The sequence below is a fragment of the Panthera tigris genome, chromosome D2 (genome assembly GCF_018350195.1).
Source record: "Panthera tigris isolate Pti1 chromosome D2, P.tigris_Pti1_mat1.1, whole genome shotgun sequence".
Classification (NCBI taxonomy): domain Eukaryota; kingdom Metazoa; phylum Chordata; class Mammalia; order Carnivora; family Felidae; genus Panthera; species Panthera tigris.
The window spans coordinates 49,115,726-49,134,241 of record NC_056670.1 but is presented as its reverse complement, the minus strand read 5'-3'; the positions used below and the strand labels follow the sequence as shown (position 1 = coordinate 49,134,241).

The following is an 18,516-nucleotide window of genomic DNA, read 5'->3' as shown; positions in this document are numbered from 1 at the left end:
GAGGGAGGCCGGATGGCCCCGCAGAGGAAAGCAGGCCAGGGGTTCCCCTGCCAGGTAGCACAGAGGGGGCTCCCGCACGCTCCTAGTGGGAGGTGGCCGCCAACCCCCTTCGGGAACTCCTCCACCACTGTCCCCTCCCTGTGGGTGAGGAGACACCCACAGGGAGCTTTCCTGTCTTTGCGTCATGACTTGAGTGGTTGCTAGGGTCCTCTTTGGGCCCCCACACTGTGGGGAGAGTGAGTACCCCTTCTGGAGTGAATCCCAGCTGTGCGGGGACCCTCGGAGGACCTGACAGCCATGGCCCATCACTCAGCTCAGCTCTGTGCTGGTACCATGAGTGACCCTTCAGCAGGAGCAGCAAGAGGCCAGTTTTGTGGCCCTTTGGGGCCAACACAGCCCTCTGAGCTGCCCTCCTGTCCCTGCTGGCATCAGCGGCTAAATCCCAAGGAGGTCAGCCCTGAGTGCCTCTGAGAACCTGTGTCCTCCTGGACCATGCTCTCTGCCCTAGCTGTCTCCCCCTTGAATGGCAGCCCATGTGGCACTCTGGAGCAGATCCTTTCCCTGGGAAACTTCAGCTCAGAGCAAAAGGCGGGCTCCTTGGAGGTCCTAGCCTGCTCCTCCTGCCTGAACTTCACCCACAGGGACTGAGTAATTCTAGGTCCTACCCCAGGGACACCTCTCCTGGAGAAGGGCTTTCCAAAGGTCTGAAAGGCCACATTATGGGTGTTGTCATCATCCCCCAACCCCCACCCCCACGTCCCCCCATCACGGTGTTTAGGGTGGGGTGTGCAGGGCCAGGCCTTCGGCTCTGACGAAACCATCTCTCTCGCCCTCCTCCCCCCTTTCCTGTTACCCCTTGTCTCTCTCCTTCTCTCCCTTCTCTCTCCCTCTCCCACCCCTTCCCCCTTGCTCCTTCCCAGCCCAGGCCTGTCTGACATGGCAGCACCCACACTGGAGCAGGCAGGGCCAAGGGTCTCCTCTGCTGGTGCAGACTGGCCTGGCTGCTAACCCTGACAGCTGCAAAAAAAGTGGGGTCTGGGTGGAAACAAGCTGATTGAAAGGAGAAGTTGGCGGGGCACCTGGATGCCTCAGTCGGCTAAGCATCTGACTTCGGCTCAGGTCACGATCTCACGGTTAGAGCCCTGCATCGCATCGTATTGGGCTCTCTCCTGTCAGCACGGAGCCTGCTTCAGATCCTCTGTCTCTCCCCACCCAAAATAAATAAACATTTAAAAAAGAGAGAGAGAAAAAAATTGGCTACAAGTGCATGAATAGTCTTAAAGTTTGCGTTGTGTGCTGGGTAGTTCCTATGCATTATATTTTCAGGACTTTTGTGGTTTTTAAGCATCGTTTGCCTATTTATCCACCTCCTTGAAAATTCTTACTATTTTAAAAAACTTTTTATTATGAAAGATGTTGAACACACACAAAGTCAGCAGAGGAGTGAGCTCCTACGTGGGCTTACCCAGTGAGGTCATGGTCAGCATCCTCTTCTCGTGGCAACCACAGCTCTACCCACAGTGCCTTGGTGATCAGGTTTGTAGGGAAACTTTACAGAAGTCGAAATGCACAGCCCTCAGCTGTACATTGGCAGCAAATGTATGTGCCCATGCGACCCACACTGCTGTCAGGATGTGGAACCTTTGCATCCCCCAGAATGTTCCTTCCTGCCCCTCCCAGGCTTGTGTCTCCTCCCACCCCAGGTAGCCAGGCTACTTTCCGTCACCTGAAATTAGCCTAGAATCCTGCCATGTATATTCTTTTGTGCCTGGCTTCTTCCTCTTGGCATGGTGTCTGTGAGAGCTTTCCAGGCTGTGATGTGTATCCATAGTTCATCCCTTCCTGTCGCTGCATAGGATTCCATGGTGTGAAAACCACTTTTTGCTTATCCACTCACCTGCTGAAGGGCATCTGGGATGTTTCCAGTTCTTGGCTGCGTGAATAACCCTGCCACTTGTGAATAAGTCATTTGATGGACGTGTGTTTTCATTTCTCTTGGATAAATTCAGTAGGATTTCTGGGTCCAAAGGTAGGATGTGTATCCTTATAAAAAGTGCCCAGGTTCATTTTTGGTGACTACTGCCAGCCCTGCTTATGTGACATCATCTTGTTCACTTGAAAACTCTGGATCCAGGGGCACTGGGTCTCTCAGTCAGATAAGCATCCGACTTCGGCTCAGTTCATGATCTCACGGTTTATGGGTTCGAGCCCCGCATCAGGCTCTGTGCTGACCGCTTGCTTGGAGCCTGGAGCCTGCTTCAGATTCTGTGTCTCTCTCTCTCTCTCTCAAAAATGAATAAACGTTAAAAAAATGTTTTGAAAGAAAGAAAACTCCGGATCCAGATGATTTGCTGAGAAGCCTGTGTGAACTCCCAGCTCTGTGCAATTCACGTACTTAACAAACTTGGGTAATTGAGAATGATTTTGCACTTGTCTTATACTGCCTCTTCCTCCTCTCTTTTCTTTTTCTGTTTTAAGGCAGTCCGTTTTCAGCTTGTGTTTAGCTACACAGATAGTTGTGTGCTGATGTTATTAGGACTACAGGTGAGAAAGTCCTACTAGGATCAGAATTTTCTTATTTATTTATTTATTTATTTATTTATTTGTGTATGAAAGACTTTAATCCTATAAATTATGGAGGATGATACCTCTTATAATTTAAGAATGAGGAGACTTAACACTTGCATCTGATTTTGCTTGCAAACTATTCCTTACGCTAGGTTGGAATTTTAAATTAGGAAGTTTTTTGGTCCACAAAGAAGCTTTTATCAAGGTGTGAAATAAAGCTGCTGGGGAATGCTGGTCTGCCTGGGGGGCTTGCTCTGGACATCATCCTCACCCCTCCCTCCCTCACACACTTCCCTCCCTTCTCCAGCTCCGCTGGGACTCTACTTCGCCAGGGATGCTTACTGGGAGAAACTCTACGTGGACCAGCCAGCCGGCATGCCCCTGCTCTACGTCCATGCCCTGCGGGACATGCCGGAGGAGGTGCCCACCTTCCGCCTGGGCCAGCACCTCTACGGCATCGCCTACCGTGCAAGGCTGCATGAGAACGACTGGATTCGCATCGAGGAGGACACTGGCCTTCTCTACCTTAACCGGAGCCTGGATCACAGCACCTGGGACAAGCTCAGCATCCGCAGTAAGGGAGCTGCCTACCCCCAGCCTGTCTCCTTCTCCTCCCACAGCCCACCTCATGCCTCTCCTCCTCTCACAGCCACGCGGCGGCTCAAGAGGGTGGTTGCTATGCAATTCCTGTTGTGTCAGAGTAAAGAGTGAGGCGAGGCTGGCCTGCCTCTGTGTCCAGCCAGGCCAGGGCACGGATGAGTTTGGGGGCTGCTGATGATCCTTGGGCCTCCTAAGTCTGTTGGGATTTTGGAGAACCCCTGGGAAGGATTGGGTGCTCTCTCTATGCTGGACTCAGATGCCTTTTCCAGTTGGGCGACCAGGATTTGGGGTTATAAGAGGGGTTAAAAGGGGCTAGAAAAATCAGAAGGTTTTTGATTTAGCAAATGATCTGGAACTTCCCGGGGAAGGAGCAGTTCTGCAGAAAGTTTGTCTTCCCATCCGCAACAGGCTGCCCTTGGTCCCTGGTGGGGACTCCAGCCTGGTGCTGGGGAGAAAAGTGATGTAGAAGGAGGGCCTGGCCAGCTCCTCAGAGTCGGGGACAGAGCAGAACAGAGGCCACATGTGACCCTGGTCCTGGGGGGGTGCAGCAGCTTTGCCTGGTGGTACAAAATGGTGTTCACATGCCCAGTAGCTCCCCACCTCCAAGCATCTCCTCCAAAGACATGGCCTCACTGCCTGCTCCCACCAGCCCCGAGCGCCCTCATACGGGCAAGAGGCAGGTGGCATGCCTATGCATGCAGAGTGGGCGGCACTGCCCAGCAGGACGGAGTGATTGCACCCCTGTCTGCCAGGTAAAAGCCAGGGTCACATGACGGAGCCCCCCACCGGGTACCCCCAGTTCTGGAGGAGGTGGCACCTGAGATGGATCTCGGTTCCGTGCACACTTAACCGCTGCCGTCTTCATCCCAAGCCCCTGTGGGGATCTTGAACTAGGGCTCCAGGGGCAGAGGCCAGAGTGGAATTTGCCAAGGTGCCCCTTTTCATAGGAGTCCTGTTCTCTTCGTGATTGCACCTGTTAAGTCCAGTCAGGAGAGAAACCACACGGTAACTTGAACAGGGCAAGTTTGTATAGAGAATGGTTAACTACAGCCCGGGATTGAAGCAACAAAGGACAGGCTGGTAAGAAGCAAAGAGAACTCTAACGAATATGGGAGGAGGAGATGTGGGGGAGCAGCCACTACCCTAGGGCTGAGAGAGAGGGCCCAGGAAGCGTCCTGTCACTGTGGCAGAGATCCAGACCTTGTTGGAGAAAGAGCCTCCATAATGGAATTTGCTGGAAATTCCCCCTCCAGGTGCTGGGAAGTCTGTCCATGGGTATGTCTCTGCAGAGGCAGCTCCACAATGAAAGCCCTTGGGGAGGGTGTGGAAGGGAGCGGCCTGCTGATCACCACATGCAGTAGGAACCAGCCTGGGGAGTTGGACCCAGGGCTCAGGGCACCCCTCTGCGGGGGGTGATGATGTGGGGAGAATTAGGGGGAACAATAGACCCCAGTGCTCAGGGCACCTGAGGAAGCAGTATTTGAGCTGAGACCTGAATGACAAGAGAGGCGGGCCTGCCAGGTACCTCCAGGCAGAGGGAGCAGAACCATGGGACCCTGAAGCACAGACATGCCCCAGGTCCAGGGAAGTCGGTGGTGGGGTGCAGAGAGCCCAGTGGAACCCTGTGGACAACCGTGAGGACTGGGCTTTACACTAGCCCTTCAGCTCCTGTCCCTTCCCCATTCTGTTCCCTACCACCTGTAGATGTGGCTGATGACCCACCAGACCTGACTTCTTTCTCTGCAGATGGCGGCTTCCCTGTGCTCACCATCTACCTCCAGGTCTTCCTGTCACCTACATCCCTGCGTGAGGGCGAGTGCCAATGGCCCGGCTGTGCCCGTGTGTACTTCTCCTTTGTCAACACCTCCTTCCCGGCTTGTGGTTCCCTCAAACCCCGGGAGCTCTGCTTTCCTGAGTCAGGTGTCTCCTTCCGCATCAGAGAGAATAGGCCTCCCGGCACTTTCCACCAGTTCCGCCTGCTGCCTGTGCAGTTCCTCTGCCCCAACATCAGCGTGGCCTACAGGCTTCTAGAAGGTGAGTGCCAGCCTTGTAGGGCCATCCTCAATGCCTGCTATGTGCCGAGCACAGGACCACTAGCCCTTGACATGAGCCATCTGGTTTACTCTCCACCACCACACCACCCGCTCATTTAGTATTCCAGAAATATTTCTTGTCATGGATGATGGCCTGTCAGGGACTAGGTACTATTCTAGGGGCTAAGGATGTGACAGTGAACTAAAGTCAAAATCCTGCCTGCCCGCAGCCTCCATTTCCCTGGGAGATGGAGACCATGCACATGCCAAGGAAATGGGGTGGCTTCTGGAAGGTGCTATGTGGGAAGTAAAGCTCCAAGGATATAGAGGAGTGGAGACTGCGGTCTTAAATCTCGTGGCTGGGGAAGGGAGAGCTGGAGCAGAGGTGGGAGGGCCCCAGGCAAGCTGGGCTGGCCCCTTTGAGATCCCTGCAGTGGAGCCCCTGCATAGCTGGAGTGGAGTGAGCGACAGGGGACAGTGGAGGTGCATGAGAACAGAGAAATTCTTGAGGGTTTCCCCTTGAGGGACTGGGGAGTCATGGAAGGCTTATCGGGAAGGGGGGCTTGGCCAGACCTGACCTACCTCTAAAGGATTATTCTGGCTGCTGTGCTAGGGGTGATTTGGTACGGGGCAGCGTAGGGTGGAAGTAGGGAAACGGTTAGGAGGCTACCTGAGAAATCCCTGAGCCAAGAGGATGGAGACCGGAAGAAGGGTGAAAAGCAGGCAGCTTCTGGCCATGTTATGAAGGAAGACCCAGTAGGATTTCTTGAGGAGTTGGGTGTGGGTGTTGAGGGGAAGCGGGAGCTAGTGTGGCTCCAGGATTCTGCCCTAAGCAGCTACAAGGGCAGCAGACTTTGCCACAAGATGGCCCTGGGGAGGCCGGCCAAGGTGGGGATGGGGGGTGAGTCCCAGTGGAGGTGAGAGGGGGCACCTGAGCAGACCTCCGATGGGAGGCACCATTAAAATACTCAAAAGCAAGGAACTGGGACCCAGAAGGTAGACTGCTAGTAGTAAGAGGAACCTGGCTTCACAGCAGGTTTACCGTTCACACCGTAATGAGGTAATCATGTTACAGAAAATCTCAGTAAGATAAGAAAAGTAGCCACCCACTCCCCCAGCATCCTCACACTGCCCCGCAGCAGGGATGGGTGTCTTTGTGCAGGATTGTTAGCCAAACGTAAGGCTGAGCATGCTGCCCTTCCTCATAAAGGTTACATCATTAAATTTTGTTGAGCGTGTTTTTTGTAGCCATAAACATCAGAGAGAAACATTATATCATAAGCATTTCCCACATGTAATCCACATGTAATATGTGGCTTTGAGGAGAGGGAAGGGACTTTTGATTTCCCACCGAATGGAGCTGGCCTAACCCTTCCTGGTTGGCTGTGGGGGCAGTCAGTGTTGACCTTCAAGCCTTCAGCGTTTCCCCTTTTCCGAGTTGTTCCTGGAGGATGAATTTCAGGACAGGCTTGGGCTGAAGAGTGTACCATGGTGACTGGCCCTCCCCTCAGCGGGTAGCGGGAAGGTACATAAGTCACTGACCAGGTAGCAGCACCTGGTCAGGAGCAGGCATGTTAGCCTTCATCATCCCATCTCTTGGTGAGGAAACTGAGGCACAGAGAGGCAGAACGACCAGTCTGGGATCACACAGCCAGAGACACAGCTGTCCCCGCCCCCCAGAGAGGCAAGGTTGGGGGTTGGGCAAGTAGTGTGAGCAGCCTTCCCTAGGTTATCAGGGTGAGGACTTGATCCAGGCCTCCTGGTTCCTGCGCGTCCCCATCAGCACGAGTGAAGGTGGCAGGCACAGGACAGCCGGTTAGTGCACGGTCATCACTGCAAACCCATGCCTGCAGTTCCACACCCACCACCGCCAGAGCGGAGGAGGAGTAGTTCAGGGCGGGGCCGGCATGCTCCGCAACTCCGACCCACTGGCAGGGCCCCTGAAAAAGGCAGCTCGCCCTGCCCCCCTCCCCAGCCTCCTCCCTGCCCCGGAGTCATGTTGGGGTTCCTGGTCTGCTTGGTGCATAGGTGAGAACCTGCCCTTCCACTGCGCCCCGGACAGCCTGGAGGTGAGCACGCGCTGGCCCCTGGATCGCGAGCTGCGGGAGAAGTACGAGCTGGTGGCTGCTTGCACGGTGCGCGTCGGCGCACGCAAGGAGGAGGTGGTGATGGTGCCCTTCCCCGTGACCGTGTATGATGAGGACGACTCGGCGCCCACCTTCCTCGGGGGCATCGACACCGCCAGCGCTGTGGTGGAGTTCAAGAGGAAGGAGGTGCCTGTCTGCCGCCCTTGGGCTTGTCTGTTTTCTGTCGTCCATCTGTTGGGTGTCTGTCATTCTGTCCACCATTTATTCCTTGGTCTGTTCAACTGTCCATCTAGCCATCCAGCCGTGTGGCTGACCATCCGTCTAGCTATTCGTCTTTTATTGGTCCATCCAACTGTCTGTTGGGGCTTTCTTCCTGTCTTGGGGGTAGCTGAGGAGGAGAGGGGAGGTCAGCCTAGCTGTCCTCTGATGAATGTCCGGGCGCCCTGAATGCCTAGCATGTGTCTGACCAGGCTGTCAAAGCCAAGGGCGGGCATTCGTGTCAGGGACGTGTACCTGTGCCGCTGCCCGTGGGCACAGCGGTGCAGCCCTGAGAGGGAGAGGACAGCTGCCAGAAGGGCACTCCCTTCCACCGTGTCAGCTGTCACTAGAGGGCGGTAGAGGCTCGTGGAGGGTGGCCAGGGAGTGCATAAGACTGGCAAATGCCGCTCCCAGCACAGCACCGCCCACCTACCTCCCTGCAGGCGGATCGTGACTGCCACCTGCTGGGCATTGGGCCGTCCTGCAGCCGGCTGGCCAAGGGCACAATGGGAAATGTGTTGTCCGTCACTTGCCTCTCTAGGCACCCCAAGTGGTAGATGGGCGGATGGGAGGAAAGCACGTCTCGCTGGTAAAGGTCGCATGAGCTTGGAAGAGCTGCCTTGGGGTGACAGCAAGGAGTCTGGTTAGCAGTGGAAGCAGAGATGCCCTGTGACTGCTCAGAGCTCTCCTCATGATTCCCTCCAGCCTGGTATATAGAAGGTCCTTGGAGGAGGACATTTTGATGTACACCCGGGCTTGGATCTGGCTCTGCCACCTATCACTATGTGACAGTGAGCTAACTCCTCCACCCTGTGGGGCCCGGCTTGCTGTGCTCCATGGAGACCTGGGTGAAGCCTATCAGCAAAGCACCTGGGCATCTGCTCTCATCCATTCTTAGGGGAAATCTGTAGATGTCTGTCACACCTGTTGCACAAGTGAGGCACAGTGGCCCAAGGAGGGTGACTGAGCCAGATTGGCAAGGGACCCTCTGGGAACTTGAACCCAGGCCAGTGTGTCCTTAGAACTGGCTCTGAGTGTGCACATTTGCCCCGCCTTTGGTGCACGTGCCCTCCTGAAGTCTCAGGCTACAGGGTCTCTGAGGGGTCCCTCTCACCAGCTCTGACTGGCACCCCCTACTTTCTGCAGGGCACTGTGGTGGCCAAAATACGTGTCTTCGATGCAGACGTGGTGCCAGCATCCGGGGAGCTCCTGAAGCGATACACAAACACACTACTCTCTGGGGATGCCTGGGTCCTCCAGACATTCCGTATCGAGCACTCCCCCAACGAGACCTTGGCCCAGGCCAACGGCAGCTTTGTGCGGGCAACTGTGCATGACTACAGTAAGAGGGACCAGGCGTGGCCTGGCTGGGCCCCCTAGGGAATCCCACCCTTGTAGCATCCTACAAACACAGATACTTGTCCTTGCTCTCTGACCCTGGGATAAAGATCCTTCTACTCCACCCAGCCCTTCCTCGTCTCCCACTGGTCTCACCTTGGCCACCTTGGTGGGTTTTTACCGGCTTTGTTCTCTCACTGAACTGCCTCGTGGCAGGCCTTGGCGGGACCCTCCCACATTTCCCCATGCTTACCATGCCAGGGTTCACTGCCCACTACAAACAAATACATCGTTTCCTGAGGCCTTCCCCTGGCTCCTGGCATCTGCTTTGCTGCCTCCGAGGTGGCCAAGTACCTGGGGATTATTTCTCCCTAGTCCCCATAGCTCTCTACTCACAGAGGTTAGTACCCGGTAGCATCTCTGTGTTCTTGAGCCAGAGGATCCTGCAAAGATTGTCCTGTCTGGCTCCCACAGGGTTAAGCTCCAGGGGCCTGCTGTGCTCCCTTGCAGGATGGGGCATCTTCATCAGCTGCCTTGCCTCCCCCCCCCCACCCTCCTGCCCATGTTTTCTGGGATTATCCTTCCAAATACCCTAGTTGCACTTGAATCCTTGTTTTGGGACCTGCTTCTGGGGGAACCCAGAATCGCTGGTACCTTTACCCCTTTCTGCCTGGCCTGATCCTTTTTGTTTCTCATCTTCCTCACACACTCTGAGCCGTTGAAGGTCTCCTGCCCTGTACAAGGGGAAATGTCATCCTTGCCCGGGCTCATTCACTCTAAACACCCTGTGTACCAAAACCTCCTGACCCTCATCCTCCTGTCTCTGCGAAACTAGAACCACAGCCACGCCATTCAGCAGGTGCACGGAAGTGTGCAGGCTCCGAGCACTGGGGGCCTGTGGAGTCCAGGACTCCACTGGAGGCTGCTGCTGTTGGGAGGAGTTCTCTGGGGGAATGGAGGCCAGTATAGTTTTCCCAGGACCTCGGTGGTGGTACCTCTTTACCCCGTGTACACCCACACATACATGCTCCACACGTACACATTCCACGTGCATACCCGATACCTACCACATATACGTACATATACCCTATACACGACACACAGACACCGCATAACACGTACCACACACACATACAGGTTACCTCCCAGCTGAGAAGGATTTTCTCAGCTTCCAGCTCAGCACAACGGTTAACATTTAAACAGTGGTTCTGACTTAGCCGCATCTGTTATCCATGCACCATATGTGTGAAAATCTGTGTTTGCACACATGTGTATATGTGCCGGGGACATGGCTGGGAGGAGGCGCGCGGTGGCACGGGGCAGTGGGCCCAGGCAGTCATCACCGTGCCCCCACCCACAGGGCTGGTTCTCAACCGGAGCCTCCCCATCTCGGAGAACCGCTCCCTGCAGCTGACCGTGCTGGTCAATGACTCGGACTTCCAGGGCCCCGGGGAGGGCACCCTCTTCCTCCACTTCAACGTGTCCGTGCTGCCTGTCAGCTTGCACTTGCCCAGCACCTACACCTTCACTGTGAGCAGGCGGGCCCGCCGCTTTGCCCAGGTGAGCCCACAGCCCAGTGCCTACCTGGGGAGGGGCATGGAGGGACCGAGGACCCCCAGGGTGGGGCACTCTGTTTTACAGATTGCAAGCAGGGCTGGTGTTGAGAGACACTCCCTCCCTGGCCTAACGTGTACACAGAGTGGCCCAGGGGGAGCCACGGGCACGGGACCAGGGAGGCTGGGGCCATGACAGAGTTGACAGAGTCACAAGGGTAGGGCTAGTGGGCACCATGGACCTCTTTGTGGCCGTCTTCCTTTGTATTTTTAAAACATATTTTGTCCAACTGTAAAAGCAATGCCAGCTAAATCTACGTAGGCTGACTTGGAAAGATGCTCCTGGTGGATTGTTAAGTGAAAAGTGATTTGTAAAAATACTGGCCTCCCATGACTCCGTATGTTCAAAAACAAATTTTCATTGATGGAATTTGCGAGCGTGTGAATGCAGGCAGCAAGTAACAGTGGCGCCCTCTGCTGGGAAAGGTGGGGAGCACTTCCACTTTGCCTTCTGCATGTGCGTTTACTAGAGCTTATCTTTCATTTGTCATTGAAAAATAACAATTAGAAGTGGGAAAAAAAACATAAAGTAGTAAGTATCCGTTAAAAAAGATGAAGGACAGGGAGGAGAGATCCCTTCTCTCCCTATCAACTAGTATTTAGCATTTTAGTACAGTTCTTTCTAGAATGTTTCTCTTAAGGATTTTTGTAGTTTTGCTTGCCATTACAGCATGCATATGACTTCACATACTGCTCTTTCCTAATGGAGCAGCTTCGGATACACCTCTTCAGAATGTCATGTTTAAGGCCATCTCCAGTTGTCCCCGTTTCTGTTGTTGGTTCCCATGCACCCTCCGCTCCTGACAGCCACCCAGGTCCAGCACACAAAGGACCCCACCCTTGGACATATCCAAGCTCCCTGACCTGCCACCCAACCCCGGACCTTTCATGGAAGCAGAGGTCAAGGGTGGTGGGAGGTAACAAGGCAGAGGGGTCCGAGGGGTCTCTGAGGGGGTGCCAAATGGAAGCAAATACCGTAAGAGGTGTGTCACCTGTGCTCCAGCAGACTTGAGATCAGAGGGACTTGAGTCCCAATACGGCCTCACACTCACTGTGATCTTTCACCCCCCCCTCCCCGGTCTTTGTGATTGTAAGTTGAGGATAGTGACCTTGGGCAACTTTGAGGACCGTATGGGAGAGTGGAAGTAAGCACATTTTATATGGGAATGTGCTGGGAGATCTAGGAGGTAGTAGTTTTATTGTGGTGTCGGGCCTGTGTGTGGAGGAACCTGGCTGTGCCCTGGGCCTGAGCAGGGCTGAGTGAACGCCTGCTAAGTGGCTGCAGGCCAGGCCCCAGCCTGCCCTCTGCCCCCCGGCCTTGACTAGTCAGAGCTCCTGGTTTTAAGCCACTGAAACCAGTGTCTAATTTGAACTTCAGTGGCCGAGGGGTAAGGAGAGTTCCGGGCCCCAGCAATGGCACTGCCTGCCTAGCATCCCCTGGAGAAGCATCCCCTCTTTCCCAGCGGCTCCAGCCAGAGTGCCAGGAAGGCCCCTGGGTCTCGTGTGGGACAGGCAGAATCATATGGCCTGGGCACGGTGCTCTGACTGACCAGGCAGGTGACCTGGAGCAACCGGGCCACATGCACTCAGGATGGCAGTTGGTGGTCCCCAAAACCGGCCTGGCCGGAAGTCGGGGAGGGCAGCAGGGGGGGACCCAATCGGCCTTCATGCCTCAAGGAGCCGGTGAGTAAAGAATGAGCCGGGAGAGTGGGCACCTGCCTGGAGGCAGGGCCCTGAGTTCTTCCACCTCTGGCCCCCAGGAGGTAGGCGGTGGTGTGATGGGCAGGGCAGGGGAGGTACAGGCATCTGGATGGGTCTGCAGGTTCCAGGGGCATGGAGGACGGGGACTTGAGGGGGGTCTGTCATACCTGGAGCCCGTAGGGGACTGTTCCAGGACTCAGGCCAGCCAGGGGCCCCTCCAGCCACCATCACAAGCCAGTGCCGCACCCAGCTGAGGCATTTCCTGTGCCCCGTGCCTAGATTGGGAAAGTCTGTGTGGAAAACTGCCAGGAGTTCAGCGGCATCCACGTGCAGTACAGGCTGCAGCTCTCCAGCACCAACTGCAGTGTCCTGGGGGTGGTCACCTCAGCAGAGGACACCACAGGGAACCTTTTCGTGAACCACACAGAAGCCCTGCAGCGGCCCGATTGCTCTCAACTCCGGTACACGGTAGTGGCTGCCGACCGGCCAACCCGCAAGCAGACCCAGGCCCTGCTGGTTGTCACCGTGGAGGGGACATGTGAGTGCCGGGGCCGCGTCGAGGATGGAGACGGGCAGGGTATGGTAGAGCCATGGGCTTCCCTCATAGAAGTGGCCTGGGCCTGCCCCCTTCACCCAATGGCAGTGCCCCTGGGCGCGAGTCTCCTTCCCTGCAAAATGAGACTAAGAGTGCCCGCTGCATAGCCAAGCGTGAAGGGTGACAAGGAGAAAGTATAAAACAGCTTAGCCCAGAGTGACTGAGTAGTGAAAGGTCACTATTCCCCGTCACCACTGCCAGTGCATTCTATACACGCCCTGCTATAGGACTGCCAGATAAAATACAGGACCCTGGTTAAATTTAAATTTCAGGTAAGCAACAAGCAATTCTTGTTGTAAGTATGTCCCACACAACATTTGCAGACTTCCAAGTATGTCGATGCAGTGTTAGGGATGTACTTACACAAAGCAAGCATTCAGTGTTCTCTCTGAAATTCAGGTGTAACCGTGCATGTGTATCTTTGGCTGAGTGTAGCCCTGTCACATCCTCCCTCCATGCTTAGCCCAGTAGCTGCCCCACCCCTTGCTGTGACCGTGGTACCACCCTACTTCCTCAGTGGGCCCCATCCTGCCCTGTGCCCTGATGCAGAGGCACCCCCACCCCTCTAGCCTCACCCATGAGAGAAGCTTGGCCAGTGCTTCCCTCTGCCCCTGGATGCTGGCTGGACACCGGACCTAGGCCAGCCCTCTGTGACCAGCTTTCTGCCACCCCCAGATGTGGCTGAGGAGCCAGGCTGCCCCCTGTCCTGTGCAGTCAGCAAGAGACGCCCTGAATGTGAGGAGTGCGGCGGCCTGGGCTCTCTGACGGGCAGGTGCGAGTGGAGACAGGGAGATGGCAAAGGTAGGCCCTACGCAGAGCCAGGGGCCTGCGGCCAGGCGGGGGAGAGGGGTAATGGTGGCTGAGTGGAAATGGGGTCCATGTAGGCCCTGCCGGCCACTGTGATGGCCCTCCCCTCTCCACATGTGTTCTCCAGAACTTTGTCCCCGTTTGTAGTTCCTGATGTCAGGAGAGGGTGAGCATGAACACAGAGCACGGGCGGCACAAGGACGTGCAGTCTTCTCATCGCCATGGGACCACAGGTCCTCTTGGGTTTTGGAAGGTCTGGGCCAAAGTTGGGATGTGGCCCCAGGCAGTAGGGCTTGGGTGTAGATGGCAGCAAATTCTGAACTGTGCCCACCACCCCATGGATCCCACTCACGGATTCTCTGCTTGGGCCTCAGTTTGCTCCTTTAGGGGTACAGGGTTGGCCTGGGAGGCCCTGGGGTGCCGCCCTTCTGGCCCTGGCCATCTGACCTTGTGGTAGTGACCAGCCTGCCGTGTGTCGTAGGAATCACCAGGAACTTCTCCACCTGCTCCCCCAGCATCAAGACCTGCCCCGACGGCCACTGTGATGCCGTGGAGAGCAGAAATGTCAACATCTGCCCCCAGGACTGCCTCCGTAAGCAACTACTGGGCCTACAAGTTCAAGGGCCCCGGGTGGGTGGGAGTAGCCAGCGGGAGGGAGAGGCTTGGACTCCCACCTGCACTTCAGCCAGACAAGCCTCATGCCTGGATTTTTTTGCCAAGACTTTTTCTAACATTTCATTTGAACAAAGGGCTTTGCACCACCTCCTGCAAAAAAAAAAAAAAAAAAAAAAAAAAAAAAAAAAAAGCCTCTGGAGACTGGTGCCTGGACCAACACTCCCCAGTGTCTCCCTGGGCAGCTCACATGGGTACAGCTCCCAACCCCTGATTGTCCTGGCTTCCTGCTGCCTCTTGTCTGCTTCTGAAAAGTAACTATGTGTGGACCTCAGCGAGGGCCCTGGACAGCCTGTGGGGGCCTTCTTCTACCTGCTGGGGCCACTGGATTGGGGGCAGACTGTGCTGATTCCTGCCCAGGTGACCCAGACTTCAGAGCTCACTACCCTTCCCACCCCCACCTACCCCCATGTCTCCCACCCACCCCACCCCCTGGCCTAATATGCTGACATCATGTGCAGAGGGACTGCTCATGCTTCTTCCTGGGTGGTCCTGGTTGGTTTGGTCACACCAGGAGGCTTAGTGGGCTACATCTGTCACCAGGGGGCGGCAGCATCATTGGTGGGCATGAGCCAGGGGAGCGCTGGGGGATTAAAGCTGGCTTCGGTATCTGCAACTGTTTCCCAGAGGAGAAGAAGTGCTTCTGCGAACCTGAAGACAGCCAGGGTGAGTGGGTGGGGGGCACTGCGGGGGCCATATGCAGGGCAGGGCTCCCCGCACCTCCCTGAGCCCCAGCGAGCCAGGGAGGAAATTGCAGGAAGGCAAGTGAAACCCCGGGAGACCCTCCTCCTTCCCTCTGGGCCTCGGTTCCCTCATCTGTGCAGAGGCATCTAGGTCAGGGCCTCTACAGAGTAAGTTTTCTGCCCTGAAGTTTTATGGTAAAGGTTGGGCTGGAAAATTCTTCCACCTAGTAACTCCACATCTATTCAGTTTGTCCTTGTGCAGGGCCTTCTCTGGGCCCATGGCACCATCTGACTGGAACCCCACTCTCCCAGCCATAGCCTCCAGGTGCTCCTTCTGGGCCAGCAGGTGCGGGTAGGTGGCATGGGTCTGAGCACATGGGAAGCTTTCCTGCCTGGGCCCAGGGATGTTTTTTTGTATTTGAGTTGTTGCGGCATGGCACTAGGCCCTGAGCCGCTTTCCTTCCCTCTCCCAGTTTTACAAAGAAAATACAGAATACACTGGGAACACAGCAGAGGAACCCTGCCTGCCTGCCTGCCAGCCCCCCGGCTGCCAGCATCCCAGGGCTAGCACAGTGCATACACTGCCTCTGCTGGGTGGCCTAGGGCAGGCTGCTTAAACCCCCTGTGCCTCCTGGCCCTTCCGTAGGAGGGTGATAGCAGTCTCCGCAGGGAAAGTGACCTGCCAAGCGGTCGGTGCCGTGTGAGTGTCTGCGTTATGCTCACGACTTCGTGCTGCCACACTTGCCGGGCCGCCCAGCTTGTCACAGCAGTCCTCCCGCTGCTGCAGTCATGCCACGCTGGTGCCCATTGGTATCGGGGCACCCTCGCAGAGCGCTGTCCCTCACGGCCGCCCCTGCCTGCAGAGCCGCTGTGTGACGAGCTCTGCCGCACGGTGATCGCGGCCGCTGTGCTCTTCTCCTTCGTCGTCTCCATGCTGCTCTCCACCTTCTGCATCCACCGCTACCACAAGAACGCCCACAAGCCACCCATTGCCTCTGCTGAGATGACCTTCCGCCGGCCTGCCCAGGCCTTCCCGGTCAGCTACTCCTCGTCCGGCGCCCGCCGGCCCTCTATGGACTCCATGGAGAACCAGGTCTCTGTGGACGCCTTCAAGATCCCGGTGAGGCTCCGCGCAGGACCTCCGCCTGGGAGGCATCCCTCCTGGAGACACTGTGGGTGACAGACACCCCAGGCCTGGGGAAGCTAGGAGGTGCGGGGAGGGGCACACGGGGTTTCCTCGTGCCACGTCCTGTAGCCCACAAGTGGCTAATGCATCCTCACTCACCAGGAAGACATCACAAGCAAGGCCCCAGCCTCCGCGGAGCTGCCTTCCAAGGAGGGCAGAGGACATGGAGGCAGTTTAGCAGAGTGGAGAGTGATGGGTGCTCATTTAGGTGGACTGAGATTTGGGAGGGTGGGCCATGCCATACCTGATAGGCAACTGTCCTCCAGATGCCCCGAGGGCTGCGGGCTCCTCCCTGAGGAGGAGTGTGGATTTTATTCCCAGAGGGTGGGGCCCTGGGGCTTGGGGGTTCAGCAGAGGAGGCCCATATTCTGCCTTCATTTCTGCAGGTTCCTCTGTTGGGGAGTCTCCGGGGTGGGTGCAGAAGTAGGAGCCCTGTGGGGCACCTGGATGGCTCAGTGGGTTGAGCATCTGACCGACTCAGGTCATGATCTCACAGATGGTGTGTTCAAGCCCCGCTTTGGGCTCTGTGCTGACAGCTCAGAGCCTGGAGCCTGCTTCAGATTCTGTGCCTCCCTCTCTCTCTGCAGCTCCCTGGCTTGTGCTCTTTCTCTCTCAAAAGTAAATAAACGCTAAAAAAAAAAAAAAAAAGAAGAAGAAGAATTAGGAGCCCTGTGATGAGGCACTGTCCTCAGCTAGGCGAGTGATGGCAGCAGGCAGGGGCTGGGCCAGGGTGGCAGCAGTAGGGAGGGGAGTTCATCTGTGGAGGGGAAGAGGGGGTGCCATGGGCCTCTGGGCCAGCTGTGGAGGAGGTAGGCCCGAGAGGACCCTAACTGGCTGGGTGATGGAGAGTGCCACCCAGAGCCGGCAGCCTCCCGATCCCCTTTCTCCATGGGAGGTCCTGGGCCTGCAGTCACTATGTGCTCCTGAGAGCCCCCATCCTGGCCAGGCCTCCCCTCAACCTGCCACGCTTCTTCTGTATGCCTGCTGGCAGGTGCCACGGAGCTGGAAGCCAGGTTCTAAGAGGACCTGAGAAGAACACTCAGCGCCGAGGGTGCATGTGAACAGAGGCTCCCCGCCCACGGCCTGGCAGCAAGCATCGCAGAGTGTGCACCTTGACAGGGGTCACCGAGTAGGGAGCCAGGAGTCACGGGGCCTTTGGCAGTGCCCAAGCAGGGCTGGGAGGTGGCTGGGGTTTGCAGGGGGCACTACTCAAGGGTACTCCCCCGTAGTGAGGGTCTGGGCCACGGACGCCATCCCCAGCTGTGGCAGACACTGTGGCCTCCGTCCTGGCTTTCCTAGTTCTAGTCGCTCAGCAGACAGGGGGTCTGTGACCCCTGTCCCAGGAAGCGTCTCAGCCTCGACAGCAGGCCTGTGGGATGAGCCACTTGAATCCTTTGTAAACCCAGGCAGTTTATGGTGAGGTGCACAGGAAGGGCAGTGCCTGTGGGCGCTTGTGCAAGTGGACACACACCAATCTCAACCCACGTCCGCTTGGCCCACGGCACAGAGAAGCCAGAGCCCAGCCTGAGGACCCTGACCAGCTCTATGGACATATTACGCAACTGCTGGACCTTACTTGTCTCTTGTATAAAGTGGGAAGAAACGTTAATGTCTCTTAAGAGGATCAAGTCAGTGCTGTCTACGCATGCTTAGTGCAGTTTCCGTGTGCAGTGAAAACTTCTCCAGTGCAGTGTGGGTTGAGGACACCAGGGTAACAGTGATGACATTGTCAACCCTGACCCTGACTGTGGGTTCCTAGGGAACTTGAGGCAACACCACCACGCCCGGCAGCTGGCCAGCAGGGACCCTGGATGTGGTGCCGAGGGGAGGCTGCCTCTGCCCATGAAGAGCACGCACACCTGTACATGGGTGTTGGAAACCATGGTCCTGCTCAGCAGGGCAGTGGGGCCCAGTGGTGTCATCTGTGTGGGTCAGATGAGTCTGGCAGGTCACATCATAGCAGCGCCCCCAGGCCACACCCATACCCAGCTGCAGGGAGAGCTGGGGCAACAGACACCCATAGTGGCCCAGGAGGGAAGGTTCCTGATAGGCATTGGCATCCCCAGTCAGAGTTCAAGGATGCGGGACCAGGCTGGGGTCTGGGAAGGTGTCCCAGAGTAATCTGAGTTGGGTTTCAGTGGGAAGGCAGGGTGGGTAGAGGGGAGCGTGGGAAGCGTGGGGAACAGGTAGAGGCAGGTCCAGGGAAATGGCCAGTCCCATGGGAGGAGCAGCATCTTCCACAGAGGAGGATGGAGGTTCCCAAGTAGCACGGTGGTACGTTTTCTGGAGCACCACACAGGGAAGTTGCCCTGGACGCTTCCATCCATAGCTGGGGGTCCTTGGCCAGGAGGCAGCTTGGGCCACTGGTGCCAATT

General features: G+C 56.5%; 1 protein-coding gene across 1 annotated transcript in view; it reads left to right on the top strand.

Moving 5' to 3' along the window:
* RET (ret proto-oncogene) overlaps positions 1-18,516 on the top strand; it is a 52,516-nt gene that overhangs the window by 19,456 nt on the left and 14,544 nt on the right. Inside the window, exons 2-11 of the mRNA XM_042960684.1 lie at positions 2,876-3,142; positions 4,915-5,202; positions 7,230-7,474; positions 8,693-8,888; positions 10,245-10,444; positions 12,478-12,736; positions 13,469-13,594; positions 14,082-14,192; positions 14,816-14,938; positions 15,819-16,075. Of these exons, the coding sequence (XP_042816618.1) occupies positions 2,876-3,142; positions 4,915-5,202; positions 7,230-7,474; positions 8,693-8,888; positions 10,245-10,444; positions 12,478-12,736; positions 13,469-13,594; positions 14,082-14,192; positions 14,816-14,938; positions 15,819-16,075 (2,072 nt within the window). The remainder of the gene's footprint in view (positions 1-2,875; positions 3,143-4,914; positions 5,203-7,229; positions 7,475-8,692; positions 8,889-10,244; positions 10,445-12,477; positions 12,737-13,468; positions 13,595-14,081; positions 14,193-14,815; positions 14,939-15,818; positions 16,076-18,516) is intronic.